The following is an 18,626-nucleotide window of genomic DNA, read 5'->3' as shown; positions in this document are numbered from 1 at the left end:
AATAGGGACCTAAATTGTCAATAAGTGTAAATTAATTCAACTACCAATAAAATAAATATGAAAGAATCAGAGATTTGAAAATGACATGAAAGATTCATTTTAATGACGACTATCATGAATACTGTTGTTTCTTGTAAAACCAGTGTTTATTATTTTATTTACATTAGTTATTCTTTTATGAGTCATAGTTAGAAAACGACAAAAGAAGAAAGAAGCATTTCTCCATTTCTCGCTTTAAAAACTCGTAAAAGAAGATATTATTTGCTTCTGAATCCTCTTTTGATATATCTGAGTAAAATAATTCATCCTTCTCATAGGCACTTTATTTTATAATTCAGAAAATATTAAGTTTCCGAGTCAGGAAACTATTTATTAGAAATTTTTCCGTCTATGACATGTTTTGCAGATAAAGATGTCGTGTCAATGATATATTGCCAATAAACCGTCATAAAAATATCAAATTACCAATATAATAGGAACAACTTCTAACTTTTCAATTAGTTATTTAATTACAACGGTAAATAGGTATTTTGATTTCAGAATATCTGGTTTTTGTTTCTGTCCATTACTAAATTTTTTTTTATTGTTTGCTTTTGTTTTTCAGAATGAAATTATTGATTTTAAGGAAATTTACTTTTTTAATACAAGGTTCCAAGTTCACACGTTATAATAAAAACGTTCACCTTGTTCTTTTGAACCGATTCCAACGGTATATTAAATTGAGCACGTAGCAATACCTAATTTAATTTACGTTGAGGCATAAATATGTGTTTACCTCCAGAATTGGTTCCCACTTGACATTATGAGTCCTGCTGTAATGCGCTTTTTGTGCTCTACATTCCCGTAAGCAAAAGCATCTAAGATTTTTAGTATAAATGCCTTGCATTCCCATAATCCTCGACCATTGGCCAAATGTACTCTTTACACTTTGAATTCTTAAACACAAATTTCACATTTTAAACCTTAAACGTCCCAGAAAGGAATTAAAGAAGAAGCCATTGGCTGTATTTTCCAAGATACAAGAGGCTCAAATTGAACTGAATTTCAAAGTTCTCGAAACAGATTAGATCAGATTAAATGGGAATTATTTTATGGAAGATTATTTCTTAGAACTGAAAGAAGCCTTGATGATCTGAAACTATTTTCCTCAGAAAAGTGAAAATTCTTGAAAAAAACCAAATGCTTAGTTTATTCGGCCCAAATAAGCGACTTCTTTCTATAGTCATACCAACTGTTTGCCTTTACGATTCACTAGAAACGCTTGGTACCTAAGATTTCGCCAATCCTTCCTATATGAAAAAAATTGTTAGCGTATTTAACAATATTTAGATGCAAGTTACTTTTAAAATAACGAAGTCAACCATTTATTGACTACGTCATCAATTGTCTAACCACGATTAAAGGTACCTTGTTAACAATGGAACACCAACAACTCAATCAAAGCTCAAATTGTTTGGGTTTTTGCATGTTGTTAATTTTTAGTCGAGAATTTATCTAAAAATAAGATTTACTTTTTTATCAACCCTGAGTTTAACATGGCCCCACTCAGCTTACTATTGTAATCCTCTGTTGTCGCCCCTCTATTAATCTTTTTGTTCTGCTTTTTGATGTTTTACATATTTCTTAATATTAGTTTTATTTTTCAAATATTTTTTCAAATAACAACAAAAAATTTTTTAAGGAAAAAATTTAAAAAATTCTTCAGTTCTTTTTTTATTTTTAAATTTAGGAAATACAGCACGCGCATGCTCAGGAAGTACTCTTGTTTATTCCGTCCATTCCTAAGAAATTTTTGTGGTTTCTGTCTTTAGAAATCGCAGATATTGTCATTTATTTACCAGAATATATTGCCAATTACAAAACTGTCAAACATTTACAATTACCAAATTTGAACCGCGAGAATGCAAAACGACATTACTAATCCAAGAGAAGGAAATTAGTTTGAGAACTTTTTTAATAAAAAATTTGATTGTTAAAATTGAGGGAAGCTGTTGAAACATTGCGAGAATCTGGGAAAGAAGTTGTGACGACACTTCTTAATGTTGGTCATTTAAAAGGTCATTTATACGTCCAAAGACTCCCTAAGTGAGTGCACGTACACGAATGCTTTTTTTTTTTTCTTGTTTGCGTATACTCTTTAAACGTCATTTAGGTCGGATGCACCACATTCATTGATCACCGTTGCAACCCTTTACAAATGAATTAAAAATTCAGTGTTTTTTAATTTTTTTCTAACTTAACATTAATACTGTACGAATTTTTATATTTCCATTTTAAAATTTTTTTTTTTTATTCAAAATTCGAAGTTAGACCAATTACGACAAGTAAAGATAAATTATACGATTATTCTAATAAATTGTGCTTTTGATACGATAGGTTTTTTTTAAACCTTGATTTTTTTTAATTTTTTTTTTTAACGGTTGGTGACGTCACCATTGATAATCACATCTGTATCTGCTATCTCTACGCAGTTTTGATTATTAATGTCCATACAGAAACTCTATAATTTATGAATAAGTGTGTAGACGAACGTGTAGTAGCGAGGTTAACCATTGTATACGCCTGTTTTAGAGTTATAACAAATATTTATTACAAGTAATAAAAAATAAATTTTTACATAAGAGAAAAAAAAAAAAAACTCCGGCTTGATATTGGAATTGTAACTTCAACCGCGTGAGTTAATCACTTATAGTAATTCTTAAAACTAAAATACAAATATATTATTTTATGTGCAGTTTTGAAAAAGTATTCAAATTCAGTTAATTTTTTTTTTTTTTAACAAGTTTTATTAAAAAATGATTTAATAAATTTCGCCGATTCGTTGAATAGGATAAAAAAAAAAAAAAAGATCAATTAAATTCAACACTATCATCTTCTCATGGTCATTATAAACATAACCATCCTCATCAACAAAATTTTTATTGTTACTTAAGAAATGATGAGCAAACAAGAAAACTACAGAATAGCATTTCAAACAAAGTGGTTTGAATGCGTGACTTCTTTTATCAAAATATTTTCTAGCATGATCTATATTAACTTATTTGTAAAAAAAATTATCGAGGTTACAGATACGGGTCATAATAATATTGATACAAAACAGGGATCACAAAAGGGATCAACGGCCATTCAGGTAAAAATCATAAAATAAATAAACAAATTTTATAACTTTGTTCGAGTAAAATATATATATTTATAAAATATTTACAGTTTTGATCGATATAAAAGTTGGTGTTACGCTTGTGTGTGCATTTTTATTATACTAAGTCTGTTTAACACAATTTTTTTTTAATGAAAATTTATTATATTTATTAAACATAGTGTTGGAATTACGAAATGAATGTCACTAAAGCACTGCACAAAATTTTAAGTTGGTTAAAAATTACTTCTGCGAACTTTTTTCCTCATAATTCTGACCTTTTTTGCTGATTCCTAATTTTGATCAAATTTTTAGTGATTTTTTTTGCAAGCTTGAAGTTTTTGATCAGCTTTCTAACTGTAGAAACTTCATATACTGCAAAATACGAAACATTCCCAGTGGAAAAATTAAAATCCATTGCCAGATTATTTTCAGTCGTTTTTTCTGCAATGTGCGTAAAAGATTTTAATAAGTATCTGTTGGACATTTGTGTGACGTCATTCAATTTTTAAAGAATAAAAATCTCACTGGAGAATGAAGATACTATAAACAAGATTTTTAGTATGTGTAAAATCCTTAACTAAACTATTTTAAATTTTTTTTTTTCTGCAAAAAAATAAAAAAAACTTTTAAAAAGTGCGATATTATCGCTTCGATGATTTTTTTTTAAATGCTTACAGTGAACTAAAATAACGCTGTTATATCTTGAACATAACCTTAGGTCGAATAAGTAGGTACTCTGGACCACTGGCGCTGAGCGGCACCCGCTAAATTAAGTTTACGCACGAAAAAGTAACTTTTTTTATTGCAGCTGCATAAATAAATTCGCGATGATTGTTTATTATTGAAACTGTTTGTTGCTGTTTATCTTTCGTTGACTTTATTTGCAATGTATATTAATAATATCTTATACAATTTTCATATTAACACCTAAACAACACGCGCATGTGAATGTGTTACTGCATACAAATAAACATATATGTGTGAGTGTTTTTGTGCGATAACATAAGTATATGCATATATTATATTATCCCACATATATATCACATAATCCTCTACGTATAGCGTCACACTGTTTCGTTAATAGTTAAATCTTTGTGTTACCGTTCCTTTGACGTGTTACAGACCATTAATTATAAACGTTATTTCCTTTTGACGTACTCTTAAAGCAGATGTCTTCTTTATACAGTTATGTAAAATGACCTCGAATTAAACGATAAATGATTGGAAAAATCGGCACATTTTATTGTTTCATATCACTTTTCTTCACATTCTTATCTACATAAAGATAAAAACTCAACAAGATATCTTCGGCACATCAGTCGCCGCTTAAAAACCAAAAAAAAAAAAAAAAAAAAAACGAGCGAACAAAAACACTGTTTGTTTTTTCTGATTGAAAGGAGGCCGTCATTCACTTTTGTTTGGTTTTTCGGTCGTATTAACGTGTGACGCAAATGATCGAAACCCTACAGCTGTCTCTTTGATAAAAGGTTCTGCGAGTCGTTAGTTTAAAAGTGTTTAGACGAGAATTTGCCATTTTCAGCAACAATGAATTTTTTCTTCAAACATTTAAAAAGGGTTTTTAGTGGTTTAAAATGCAGCTTTTAATTGTTTTTATTTTATCAACAAACGAGGCGGGAAATTTTCAAAATTTTATTATCGATTTCCTCGATTGGTAAGAATAAAGTATTTTTTTCGAGTTTTTTTGGCGAATCGAGATCAAGTCAGTTAATTGGTACACGAAAGATGAAATCTTATTACAGAGATGTAAATAAATATGCATTCTGTAATAGTTGTGAGCAACCTTAAGGTTAGGTTACACAGCATCCAAGGTAGGTGGATAGGATAGCAAAGTTAAACTGATGACAAAATTTAATTTCTGTTTTCAAAAGAACCAAGTATTTCTTTCATTCATAACAAGCTTTTCCGTTGCATACAAAGCATGCTAAAAAAAAATGCTGGGAACAAAGTTGTACAATCAAATGATAATTTCTATATATTACATAAGTGTTTGTTTTCAGGGAATTATCAAATCAGAAAAAGTTTCCTGTTTTTTGTGTGTTGGATTATCAATCTTGCCATCTTAACACTCTTTTTTTTAATTGATAATTTCCTAAGCCGCAGTTACGATGTCGTTTCTTTTGTCAAATTACATTAAAAAAAAAATTCAAAATGTGAATCAGAAAAAATTAATGAAATATAAATCGGCGCTTTTCAAAAAGACAAGCCATTCTGCAAATTAAAGTTCTATCGTATTGTTTTGAATGTTAATTTTTCTTCCCCGGTTGTAAAATGAAAATTTTTTACAAAAAACCTGTTTTGTTTTTTACTTGTGCGCTCATTACTAGATGACGCAACATCACTCAGATGACGCTGCCATTGCGATAAAGCAGAAACTAACTCTTCTATAATACCGCCCCAAAGCGCACGCGTGTTGATATTTAACTATTTTATTGACGTTTAAGAGTTATCTTAGATGTTGGAATACTTGCATGCAACTTTGGTGGATCAAAAACATGTGAAAAGGAAATAGAGTATATGCGATAAATAATAACCGCTGAAAACAGTATCAAAAGATTTTTAGCATTGATAAGATTTATTTTATCATCGTTGGGCGCAATCTGCATAACGGAAAAAGCAAACGCTGGAAAGTTATTTTCCGTAAGTTACGTAGTTCTTGGGCTCTCTTTTTAAGTGTAAACAATAGTTGCGTAAGTGGAGCAAACGATCTTATTGCTCATAAAGAAATTTTCTAAATTTAGTCATTAATCCGTTCGAAAAATATTAGGTAATAAAAGCGGCTTTTCACCTATATAGCTCATTTAAGGCATCAGTATTTACGTCATTTCCGAAAACGCAAAAAATAACTTACGAGGTAATCTGTGTAACGGGGTCGAGCAGCGTCAGAAGAGATTCTAATAAGCAAGTGGTTAAAAGTTTAAATTCATTTCAAGTGATGAAAAATAAGTTTGATCAAGGGGCAGGTATGTAGTAAGTTAATTTATTATATCGATATTTATCATAAAACAAATGCTTAAAGCAGCTAAAAAAGCAAATCAAGCTTTACACACTTCTTGTTTGTAAAACCTAATATTGTTTGTAGTGAAAGTAGATGATATTGAAGAAGCAAAGTGTCACTTTACATCGATACTCCTAAAGGTTTACTTTTCCTGGGTCTAGTTTTCTTCTCATACCTTTTCCTGCATATGTGTTTGAATTCTTTTTTTACTTTATCGAAACGAGTAGATTTAGTGTAATTAAATCAAGCTTTGCAATCTGAATGTCGATCACCATCAGCAAAATAATTGTCACGAATATTATGAGAAAAAAATTCAGCTTTTGGTATTGTTCAAAATGTCTAAAACTGAATAAATAAAACTTTTGTTGTAATTTAATTTTTATTTGATAATAAATTACCACAAAAAAAAAAAAAAAAAAAAGGGTTTTATTTATTTAAAAAGGTTTTTTTTTTTCGTGAAGTTTCTAAAACTGTTCGTTAAAATACGGAGACTGTTAGAACCATCGACTTTTTAACGAGTTTTTAAAACAAAACGCAATTCAAGCAAAAATCATGTTTACCGGATTTCCTTTAATTAGTTGAGCTTCATCCATGGTTCAAATCCTAAACCACTATAAACAGACAATTTCATCGCTCTAAAGGTTTTACAAAATTAGTTGTCTCTCATAAAGGAAGTGCATGTGGAATATAAATAAAGGAATGAATAAATAAAGGAATGAATAATTTGTTGCAAGATAGATGTTTTGAAGCAAATAAAGATTGTAGGCTTTAAAAAAAAACCTATAATGTTTTTATTTAATTTGATCGATTTTTTTTTTAGTTAGTCTATTACTTAACAAAAGCCAAATGCGTAGCGAAGAAAGAAGCAAGCACGGAAGTAAGAGAAAAAGCAAGATTAGAAAGTTTGTCATAGTTGGTCCGAAAGGCAGTGGGAAAAAGGCTCTGATAAACCGATTTTTTGGACTTCCCTTCGACAGCAAAAACGATAACGAAAATGAAATCTATAAACATAAAGAATCATACAAGGGTTACAAATTAAAGATTCAAATTGCTGTTATTGCAGATACAAACAACGATGATTGCAAAACTTTCCATATAAAAACTGCTGACGTCATAATTCTTACATACGAATATGACTCTTTGGAATCGTCGAAAAAGTTATTAGAACTATATACTCAATTACGAAGTATTCGAGAAGATAAAATGCCGATGATAGTTGTTGGTACAAAATCAGATTTAGTTGGTGGCGCATCACCAATTACATCATACGATCTTGTCAAATCTTCATCACACGACTCAGTTAAAAAAATATCTGGTGCCAAACACATCGTGACTTCGTCAAAATATAACATAAACATAGTGGACGTGTTTAATTTCTGTCTAAGCAACGCAATTAAAAGAATTCACACGCTATCTATGTCAGAAGAAAGACCCCTCATACGCAAACGAAAAAAGGCGTCTTGTTGGAAAAGAGTTTTTTTTTGCCGAAACCTGTTATTATGTACCCACAGTAGAGCAACTTGCTCTTGATTTATTTTCTATTTATTATTCTTTTTCGGACTTTCATAAACCAACGCGTAAACTTCTTTAAAGTTTTTATTTTTGAGAATTTATAATTATATGAATAAACGACTATTGGAAAGTAAAAATTCCAATCGAACTATGAATAAAATTTATTCAATGTTGTAGCCTTGCCAGTTAGTAAAAAAAAACTGAGTCAGTCAGAGCTGATGCTTTGCGGTATTTTTAAGCTAAAATTTAACTTTTATCCAGACGAAAAGCTCAATTATCTTATTTTCAGAGAAAGCAATATAATTTTGTATGCCGTTCATTTAGATGGTGTTTATAACAAAAAAATCACTCCATCCATACAACTACAATAAGAGTGATTTGCGGTCAAAGAAAGGATGACTTTTAAGTCCTCTTTTTGACTACGAAAATATATAATTGGTGTGCTCTAGAAGCTAAGAGTTCTTCCATGTTCTTAGGTCCCTGATGAGTGGTTTCACTTTTGATTGCCTATCCATTAGATCAGTTTTTACATGATTCCCGTTTTTGAGGGGTTATAAGAATATGATAGATTTCACAATAAGATACTGAACGAATAGTAAAGGAAAGAGTTGGACAAGAAATCTTTTTTTTTTTTTTAAGCAAAATGTTTTAGTATTTCATAAACAAATTTAACAGTCACGTTTTTTGTTGAAAGTGTCATTTCTATCATGGGCTCGACAACCTCTCAAACATATTCTAATTTTAGTGCTGCGAAATTGCAATCAATATTAAGTTTCTGTAAGCGAAGTGAATAGCAATAATTGCTACATATAAAAAAAGAATTAGATGCAAAAATGCCGCAAAAACTAAAAATGTATCAAAAGTTTTAAAACTATTTTGGAATCAGCATAAAAAAATATGCTTTAATGACTCAACTTCCACCCGCATTAAAATTTGAAATACAAATTGCAGCTAATGTTGTGTAAAGATTTATCGTATATAATGTTTTGAATGCATGGAAACGAATGGAAATTATTAGATACTTTGTTGAATATTTTAGAACCTTCAAAGCATTATTTAATCTCATAATCCTTAATTATTTATCTATAATCCATCAAGTAATACAAGCAAAAAAAATTGTTGTTTCGCAGTTTTTCTTTCAATACTAAAAAAAAAAAAACAAAGTGGAGTGCTAAATTATATCCAATCAAGAAGATTTTAAAAGTATCATTTAACAGTTGGTACTTTGAAAATGATACCTCCCCAAAAAGACTTAAAATTTGAAGATTTAAAAAGAGGTATAAATAACATACGTATAAATACATTACATACATATATTCATATGCATTATATACACCTTTATACCTACCTATTTATACAAAAATACGTTTATATACTAAGAAGGATTTCTAGGCTCTCCAGATAAAAACAGTGCCACGATGCCTGTGAATAAATGAATTAGCAATGCATATCAGTACAAATCCTTTGTATGCTTTTTTTTATCTTGGTCAGCTATCGAAAGTATTTCACATAATTCTTAACTTTATTTTACAAAAAAATTTCACTAAGAAATAACTTTGATTATAATTTTATACAGGGCCGTTCAGAGAAAAAAAAAGGCCTGGGTCAAGACTTCTTAAAATTTTAGATGTACCTTAGACAAAAAAAAAATTCTCTTTAAAACTGTGATGTCAGATTTTTGAAAAGTAATTGTTCTCCTTTGTATTGGTTGAGGTTAAGGGTCTGGGGATGCTGTTTGGTTAGAAAAGTACAAGGGTTACTGGTAAAGGTAATAATTGCTCTTCCTCAGTGAGTTCTAAAGGTAATGGTTCTTAAAATAATGTTCTTCTTATAATGGCGGTTAGCATTCTTTCTTTATGATGGTGGTTAGGACTTTTTATTCATTATGTCAACAAATTACAAATAAAATAGATTTTCTTTTTCGTAGATTTTGTAAATATGTAATTGTATCAAGGTAATTGTCAATTTCTTCTATTTTACTCGAATGGCTTTAATTTTTCTTTTTCAATTTCATTTATATATATATATATATATATATATATATATATATATATATATATATATATATATATATATATATATATATATATATATATATATAGTTTTCTTAAACTTCCTTATTTATTGTTTGTTCTTTTTTCAACTTATCGCTAAGACTTTTTTATTCTTATAGAACAAAAATGTCTTTGTGTATACGTCTTTGTGTGACGCCTTTTCCTAATCGCTTCGTTTCTAAATTTTTGTCCTTATATTTCTTACATCTGCTACAGTCCACTGTACGTTTTAGTGTACATAAAACCGGGCTCATTGAAAAGATGAGAGAGGCCCAAAGCAACTTACTTTGGTGTGCAGACGCACACCAGAGGTTGCTGACAAATGAGGGTAGCTTTCCAACTCATGCCCTTCTTGGAAGTTTTATTTTTACAGCCGCCATTTTTATTTTTCGCTAATGAATTGTATACAATTAAATATCCAGCATCTACTGTAAATATTTTTGTTTTAATTTGAGATTTCTAAGTCCTATACATAAATGTGTTACACATTTTTCATGGAAAATACGAAATACTCAAGATGTCTGCGTTATTAGCAATTTCAATTATATTCAGACTTAGATCTTTACAAACAATATTATGAATTCGCTAAATGATTTGTGGTGTTGTTGCAGACGTCCACTATTTGAATCATCTGCCGCACTTGTATGATCACGTTTAAATTCTATGATATGAAATTTATAAAAATTTAGAGTTGAAAGAACAGATTTCTTTCATACTTTTACCATCTTCAAATAAATTTCAATTGTCAAAAACTTTAAAAATAAAGAATTACGTCAATTCACAACATTTCTACATTGTTGAAAACATTTATAATATAAAAAGACAAAAATGACTTTAATTTTTTCCTTTCAAAAATTGAAACTGTCAGCAATAAATGAATTTCGCTTTCAAAGCTTTTCATCTAACTTGACGAGAGTGTAATTGATTGCTTAATTATTAAAGATAACGTGTTCGGTCAGAAATCCCGTTAAAATAACCTTATTGATAAACTTGTGGTTATGGATGAAATTCGCACAAAAATGATTTATTATCTATGGTCTTACAAAAAAATCGTCTAAGAATAACGTCAAAGGAAGTCATCAAAAGAGCTTTTGTTAGAATATTAATAAATCTATTTTTTTTTTTTTAATTTAAAATCTTGGATGTTTAGTGACTTTTGCTAGAAAACAGCTTCTGTGAAATAAGGTGACCATCATTTTTTATGTAAAAAACAATCACCGAAGTTTAGATTACATTAATCAAAATCTCTATACATTAATTAATGCTCTATATACCAGGATATTTTATATTCCTGGACACTCCACATCATAGGATATTTTTTATCCCAAAATAATTTATATTCCAGGATATTTTATACACCATGATAATTTGTATATCAACATTATTTTATGAAGATATTTACCATTCAGAAAAATCAACTATCAGAGTCGTGAATTTCATCTTGATTCTATGCCATGTCTGCTATTGAACTGAGGTGTAGACAAGTTGTTGTTTTTTTATTCCTTTTTTGAGTAATAAAAATAATAATTAAAAAATTATAGCACTGGTAAATCCAATACTTCATTTAACTGGTAAATCCAATACTTTTCATTAAAAAAAATGCCAGAAAAGTTAATTTCTGTAAATTGTCACGTGATTTTTATTGCTGACTAAAAACAGATCTTTTTGCGTATCAATATGTCAAACACAATCGCTTGAAATTCTTTTATGCATTTGAATAAAGTTTAAACTTCCAGCAACCTTTTTAAATCTTGAGATAGTAAGCTATCAAAATTTTTGGTTTTTTCTTAAATAGGCAAATTTGAATTACGACTCACACATCCCCCGTTAATTGCTGTATAATCAGTTTTTTGAATGCTTAAAAAAGGTTAGGTTTTTTTATTCCTCTAAGGGGGTAATATTTAGGATTTTTTTCAGCATTTTTCAATTTTTATTGGTGCTACCACTATGATCTGACACTGGTAGCCATATCTACTTTTCTTTCAATATTGTACAAAGGTTTTGAAAAACATTAACTGAGTTTTTCATTTTGAACTGATTCTATTGTTATCCAGAATGGGTAATGAGTATTTAAGATTGGGAAATGATATAATAGGAAATAATTATAATTTAAATTTTTCAAAAGTTTTTTCTAATACTGCTTGATGTCATGCTTTTGTTGTGTTTTTTATAACTATTAAAGGTAAAATGAATAAAAATGGTAAGTATTATTACAAGATACATCATATAATGTCGTGTCATTTAGCATTGAACTGCTCTGCTGAAAGCGTTGCCAGCGTTAAAGAAAAGGTAAAAAAAAAAGCGCTGTTTTCAGAAAATCTTTATGTTAGTCCCAACCAACTTGTTAGTATTTTGTTTTTAAATCTCTGTATTCACTCCCCTTAAAAAAACTAGATCATCTTCGCATAATATCTCTATTTTTACTCCCTTTTAAATTTAGTTCATCGTCGCATAAAGATGCATTTTCTTTGTTAATTATGAATAGAAAAATCTTCAAAAAAACTATTTTCTTCATTAAGATGAGTTTTGTAACAAATCTTTTAAAAGCAATTATAGTTATGAGTTTAATTACTCTCTTGAAGTAATTTTTGATGCCATTTTTATTATTTTGAAACGCCAGTGTACTGAAAAGTTTTCTGGTAGAAATTACTAGAGATCAAACAATCGAGGACGACGTATCGCTAAAAGTTTTGCGTGAACTTGTTTCAAAATTGTTAAAAGTTATAAAAAATTTAATAAGACGGTTTTCAATATTGTATTACTTCGAATAAAATATATACTCGCATTTTTCAAAATCGTAAAAAACTTGTACAAATTCGAAAATGGCGAGTTTTAAAATTGTTTAAAGTTTATAACGGCTTTCAAATTCGTTTTCCAAAAATATAACTGTTCGAAATCGTTTGAGTAAGCCAAACGAATGCGTACGAAATGTATATAAACAAACGTCGCGTGACTTCGTTCAGGTCTTAATTTCAACGACTTTTTGTTCAAGTTCAATGGCTTAAAGTTCAAGTTCTTTGAAAGTGAAGTGAAGCAGTGAAAGTGAAGTGATCAGCTATATTTTAAGGTGAACTAGAATGTGGCTGTGCTATACTTTTATGCTCTTCCCTTCTATTCTTTCTGACTCCTACTCTAATCCCTCAGACTTCGAAAAAATCACAATCAATTAGAAGCTACCTATATTCAGCTTCAAAGACATGGATTTAAAGTGAAATGAAGTGATAACTAGTTTGGTATATACTATTCTCCATTCTAATTTCTAATTTCTAAATGATAAAAGTTGAAGCATACACTAGAATAACATTATTGAAATACAGAATATAAGATATACTAAGACCCTTGCATTTATTTGATAATTATTCCAGATTTCAAAAACCCAAAACTCAAAATAAAAATTATTTATATATTATCGATTATCTAAAATAATCCCAGCATGCAACCCTAACAAAGAATGTTTAGTTGTCCGCTTTCAATCTTCCATTCTTTTTTTGTGCTAGTTCCTGGTCCTGGGGAGCCTAAATGATGTCTGTCTCGCTTTTCCAGTACGACAACCTCACCCAAGCAACTGACCATCCATCTATGAGATCCACTGATCTCAAAATATAACTGGATAGCGTATTCAATTGTCTTTTTCAAAAAATTTGAAGCCAAAATTGGCCTCACAAGATGGCGGCGATCGGAGCTCTTAGCGGTGATCGATGTACATTTTATAAGGCTTTTTACAGAAATATGAAAGAAAATAAAAAGAGTTTTGAAAGAAAAACTAAACTATGAAATAAAGTTTTAAAAATTTTAAAGAAATGAAATGATTTCTAATAAAATCAGACAATTAAAGTAATTATTTATGTTTTGATTTTAATATGCAATTTTAAGAAAAAGTATATCGAATATTTTGTACCTTAGTATCTATAAAGATACTAAGGTACAAAATATACTTTTTAATTGCAATTTACGATTAAATAATATTTATGTATAATCTATGTACCTATTAGTTCTTAGTTACCCAAAGCAGTGTGCTAGAGGGTTGATAACATAACTGTATGGTAAGCGGCAGTGGTGTCTACTGACAAATTTGAAAAATTTTATATTTTCAATTTTTGCAGTAAGATACCAGATATGTACATGCTGCATGAACTATTAGCCGAGCGCTGTGAGTACACACCACTCAGGGGTTCCTTCTTAGATTATTTAATACATAAATGTACTTAATCGATGTAATATTTAATAAGATTATTAAATACAAAATATCATTTTTAATATATATTATTTTACTTATATATTATTCTTTGTTATATTCCAGCTCTAAAAGATTGAGTCAATTGTTTTTGACTTGTTATTCAAAACGACTTATTAAGGGAACTTTTTGATAACATATATTTTGTATGTTATCAAACATCAACATTATGTACCTTATCAAGAAATGAATGATACCTAAATTTACAATAAACCATCTGCATTAAATGTTGGAATACATTAGTACTTTCTTTTCATTTCGAACAAACCAGTTTTTTAAAATTCAAAGACAGGAGGTTTAATTAAACCAACCAAAAGTGTTGTTATCATATGCGAAGAAACTAAAAGATGTTTCTAAAGGTTGCTTGCCTCAATAAATGGCCACCTTCCAAATGAAATAGGAATTCAAAATGTCATTTCTTGTGCTGTTTTGAGATCAGTTGATTACTCAAAAATGTTTAATGAACAAACTTCTCATATGTTTGACTCAAATATAACTGATAGCCATTTATTTGCACTGATTAAACTTATTTCAGAAAACTATCCAAAAATACGTTTTTATCACCTAGGTAAAGCACAAACTGCCATAATAACTGGAAAAAAGCTTAGGAAGCAATTAACAAAAGTTATCATATTTAAATATTTTAATATGATATGATATGATATGATATGATATATATATATACATATATATATAACTCTAGAAGGAACCTCTGAGTTGTGTGTAATCGCAGCGCTCAGCTAATAGTTCATGCAGCATTTATAATTTTGAAGTGCCTATCTGATAAGCTAATGCCTAAAAAACATTTTATCTTAAAAAAAAGTCAGCTGCCTAACATGCTGTTGTGTTATTAACCTTCTAGCACACAGCATTGGCAGTGGCGGAACTACTGGACGCAGGACCCTGCGTTGCGGGGGGGCCTACCAGCTATAGGGGGCCCTCATATAAAAAAAATTATACTCTCAATAATATTTATACTATAAAACTCTTTTCCGCAGGTATAGTGGGCCCTAAAATATAAAACTTGGATAAAAAAAATGTCATCCATCGTATTAAAATATATTGTTCAAAAATTTATTTTTGTATTGCAGTGCGTAGTTTACATTTAAACGAAAAGTTTTAACCTTTTTAAAATTGCATACGCCATTGAGAAATAAAGTACGATTATCAGCTGCGAACTGACAGATGTTATTGTATAGTTAATTTTTATACCGTTATGTTGTGTTTGTGTATGAATTAGACAATTAGACTGAATTCGGTAAAAGTAATAATTTGTTGCGTATAAATTTTTTTTAAACTGTAAGAAGTTCTTCAATTTATAAGTTCTTAGTTGCATATTCAATATTTTTAAAATATAAACAATATTATTTGTTATGTCGTTGCATATCAAGGATAATGATTCTATAATCCTTGTTGCATATACAAATTAACTTTTAAAAATTTTGGTTTCATAATATTTTGTGATGGGGTTGCGGAACAATTTTAAAACTTATATATTAGTAAAAAAAATTTACTATTTTAAGATATTTTTTCCCTATATTGGATTCCCGGCTCCTTAAAACATTTGCGAGACATATGAAAGTACATACTCCTAGATATTGAGTTGTATTAAATAGAGTTAATAAAACAAAAAAAACAGGGAGCATAAATAGCATTAAGCGTTTGTTGCCTACTCCAAATAAAACGATCCCAGTATTGAAGAAACATCATGGATAACCTTGATAATGTTATAAAATTCATATTTTTTAACATAATTTAATTGGTTTTTATAATCATTCAGCTTTTACTATGTCATTCATTGCGCTATTTGTTGTTTTTCATTTTTGGCTTTTTCGTTACGACCGTCACAGTTACGACCGTCACGACAAAAAACTTAATAAAATTCTCGGAAAACTTACAAGCAAAATCTATGAAACTCACCATATAGTAAGTTCAATGTGTAGTTAAAGAACACAGCAAAGGATTTTTTCTTTCACTGAGTAGATGGCTGCATAAAGATTGACAAAGTTTATTTGTTTAGATTTGTCAAAAAGTAAGCGTTACGACCGTCACGCTGCGTTAAGTTGATTTATCAAATAAGTTGAACACTTGAATGATTTAACTTTTGCATACTAAATTATATAATAGGATTTAACATTTCTGGAAATTTTCTTGTAAATACCATTCTTGGTTAATTTTTAATGGCTAAAAAAGCGTCAAATGTTACGACCGTCACTTGCGTGGAATTGCCCATATATATATATATATATATATATATATATATATATATATATATATATATATATATATATATATATATATATATATATATATAATTTCTTTATTGTTACTTTTCGTCTGGGAATGTGCTGAGATGTAGTCAAACAATGTCTGACATGTAGCGAGAAATATCGTGGTAATAAGAAATGGAATTAATGTGCCTAACATCAACATATTTCGCACATGTGTCACATTGTTTACCACACTCCTGGCTGAGAATGTTCCACATCCTCTGCAATTAAGTTTATAAATTGGAATTATCATTATTTTATATTTATTGTGAGTATATATATATATATATATATATATATATATATATATATATATATATATATATATATATATATATATATATATATATATATATATATATATATATATTAGGGTGTGTCTTTTTTTTTTTTTCAAGTATTAAAAAAGAGTAGTAAAAAAATGTAAGTTTACGATTAGTTAACTACAGAGAAATTTTAAAAACTAAATTCCAATGAGTGCTAGCTTGGTAAATTTTGATTTCAATATTTCACATTTTTGGTCGTTTTAGACGTTAGTTGTTATATTTATATTTGTTTATGGAATAGCGCTGGTAATTTTTTTTATCAATTAGCATGGTGTACAATGTATACCATGCATAGGCGTAGGAAAAGAGTAAAAAAGATAAACAGTATATATAACAATAAAGGTCGAAGTTTTTAGCTTTTTAAACATTTTTGAAAGTCTTTATCTACTTCCCTACAGTTTTACAAGAGTTGCCATATCTTTTTAGCTTCTATTTCTTGACATTAAATGTCTACCTACAAGCTGAGCACGCATATATGACTTCCATAGGATAGTTTACAAACTCCTTGATTGTGGCAGAGGTAAAAGTGTGGGTTAGTGGAGGCTCAATTACACTTAAATTCCATGCTATAAGGTCTGACAGCTGTTAAGCATTAGGATTTATTTCTGGTGTTCTTCTTACTCTGAGACTACTATCTCCAACTTGAGTTACCTCATCTCCTATTCCTCGTATGTTAAGAATTCTGTTTACAGCTTCTTTTCTTTCTTCTGCATTTTTGCTACAAAGCATGGATTGTAATATTGCTTCAGAATGTGCATACCACGCTGATCGTCTAATTGTTAGCATAACAATATCTAAAACATTTTTACCCTGAGTTCTAAGTAACTCTAGTTGATACAAGACATGTCTAGGTCCCTCAACCCAACTTGAACTTTAATATTAAACCAATTAGGTATGTAAACACTAACAATAAAATTCACAATTATTTTCAAATTATCTAGATTTGTACCAGTAAGGCCATGATTAGACACTCAAATTCTGCAATATCGAAGTGCTGTTGTTAGCCATCCAGGTCTGTGGAGTCGGTAAGCTGCTGTTCCGACTCCGACTCCGACTCCGACTCCTTGATTTTATCATGGACCGACTCCGACTCCGACTCCCGACTCCGACTCCGACTCCGACTCCTTCATAAGTAACCAATTTCTAACAACAAATAGTTGTTTGTTTTACTACAGTTATTTGTTCGTAACAACAAATAACTGTAGTAAAATGTTAACATCGGCTATTTCATCACTATGATACAAATAATCAAACCACTTAGTGCTTTAAACAATATTTATAAGAAAACAATTTCTGAACAAACAACTTTTCTGAACTCTGGTTATGCAATAAACTCTTATGCAGTCGCTAATAACATTATGAATTTGTCAAAATCATGTTTGAAATATTGTCAGTTGGACAATATTTCAAACATGAAAGAACTTGTTCTTCTTTAAGTTCATATTCTTTAAGAATCTTTTCTACTGAGACCTGGAGAAATTCGCTGGTGTGATTAGTTTTGGCGTCTTTTACTGCCAATGTCTTGGTAACTGCTTCATTTTTTTCAAAAAAGAATTAAACATTGATTGCAAAATAGTTCACTCTGTTAAGAAACACAAAGCGTCCCTTGATACATTCATTAAGTTCTTCTTTTTGTTTAACAGCTTCTTCAATCACTAATTTTCTAATATTCTCTCTCTCCAGAGAAACAAAGCTAATTGAATACTTACAGTCTTTCTGTTTGTGGAGCAACTCTTTGGTGCTTGGTGGTGGCACGCCTAGCTTTCTACTAAGAATATGTAGCACAGTGCCAGACAATTTAAGTCGGGAGTTAGGGGATCACGAAGTTATATAGTTTAACGGAAGCTAGAGGAGAGCGCAAGGGAGGTGATATATGATTCTCAGTGATAAGCAGCAAAATACCCTATTGCTTATCACTGTTTTAAAGGCCTAAAAATAATATGTCAAACTCCTTGTCCTCCAGTTGTTGCAAACTACAATTCCCATTGTGTCTGGATATCCTACAGCTTTCAGAGTATTCTGGGACTTGTAGTTTTGTAACAACTATAAAATCCTTATGAAAATTATGTAACTTT

The 18,626-nt window shown here is 29.5% G+C and overlaps 1 protein-coding gene and 1 long non-coding RNA gene across 7 annotated transcripts; one reads left to right on the top strand and one right to left on the bottom strand.

Annotated features, from left to right (window-relative positions):
• Positions 1 to 2,551: 2,551 nt before the first annotated feature.
• Positions 2,552 to 7,827, top strand: LOC145184129 (uncharacterized). Of its 6 annotated transcripts, XM_080059729.2 has the most exons (3): positions 4,565 to 5,797; positions 5,954 to 6,120; positions 6,976 to 7,827. In XM_080059729.2, exons 2-3 carry the CDS (start codon positions 6,093 to 6,095, stop codon positions 7,683 to 7,685), a joined length of 738 nt encoding a protein of 245 aa, XP_079915855.2. In that variant the 5' UTR covers positions 4,565 to 5,797; positions 5,954 to 6,092; the 3' UTR covers positions 7,686 to 7,827. The 6 variants fall into 6 exon arrangements, with proteins under 6 accessions (XP_089949453.1, XP_089949452.1, XP_089949450.1 ...); XM_090093327.1 differs by lacking the exons at positions 4,565 to 5,797; positions 5,954 to 6,120 and adding an exon at positions 2,552 to 2,673; XM_090093326.1 differs by lacking the exons at positions 4,565 to 5,797; positions 5,954 to 6,120 and adding an exon at positions 2,983 to 3,130.
• A 5,238-nt stretch (positions 7,828 to 13,065) lies between these two features.
• On the bottom strand, positions 13,066 to 15,945 carry LOC149885681 (uncharacterized). Its single transcript, XR_016454572.1, has 2 exons — positions 15,876 to 15,945; positions 13,066 to 13,436 (listed from the first exon to the last, which is right to left on the bottom strand). It is a non-coding gene; the product is annotated as an uncharacterized LOC149885681 (long non-coding RNA).
• Between the last annotated feature and the right edge of the window lie 2,681 nt (positions 15,946 to 18,626).

This window comes from Hydra viridissima, unplaced genomic scaffold (assembly GCF_058129835.1).
Source record: "Hydra viridissima isolate aposymbiotic clone 2 unplaced genomic scaffold, HvirCarnegie_v1 scaffold_7, whole genome shotgun sequence".
Lineage (NCBI taxonomy): Eukaryota > Metazoa > Cnidaria > Hydrozoa > Anthoathecata > Hydridae > Hydra > Hydra viridissima.
Note: the sequence above shows the minus strand (reverse complement) of the source record. Positions and strands in the feature narration are given on the sequence as shown.

What these genes read in the sequence shown, in the direction of transcription:
- LOC145184129 (XM_090093324.1), top strand. Translation starts at nt 4,914, where the DNA reads ATGCATTCTGTAATAGTTGTGAGCAACCTTAAGGTTAGGTTACACAGC. An exon ending in TAGGTTACACAGCATCCAAG is followed by an intron (nt 4,969 to 6,975) that starts GTAGGTGGATAG and finishes TTTTTTTTTTAG; the next exon opens with TTAGTCTATTACTTAACAAA.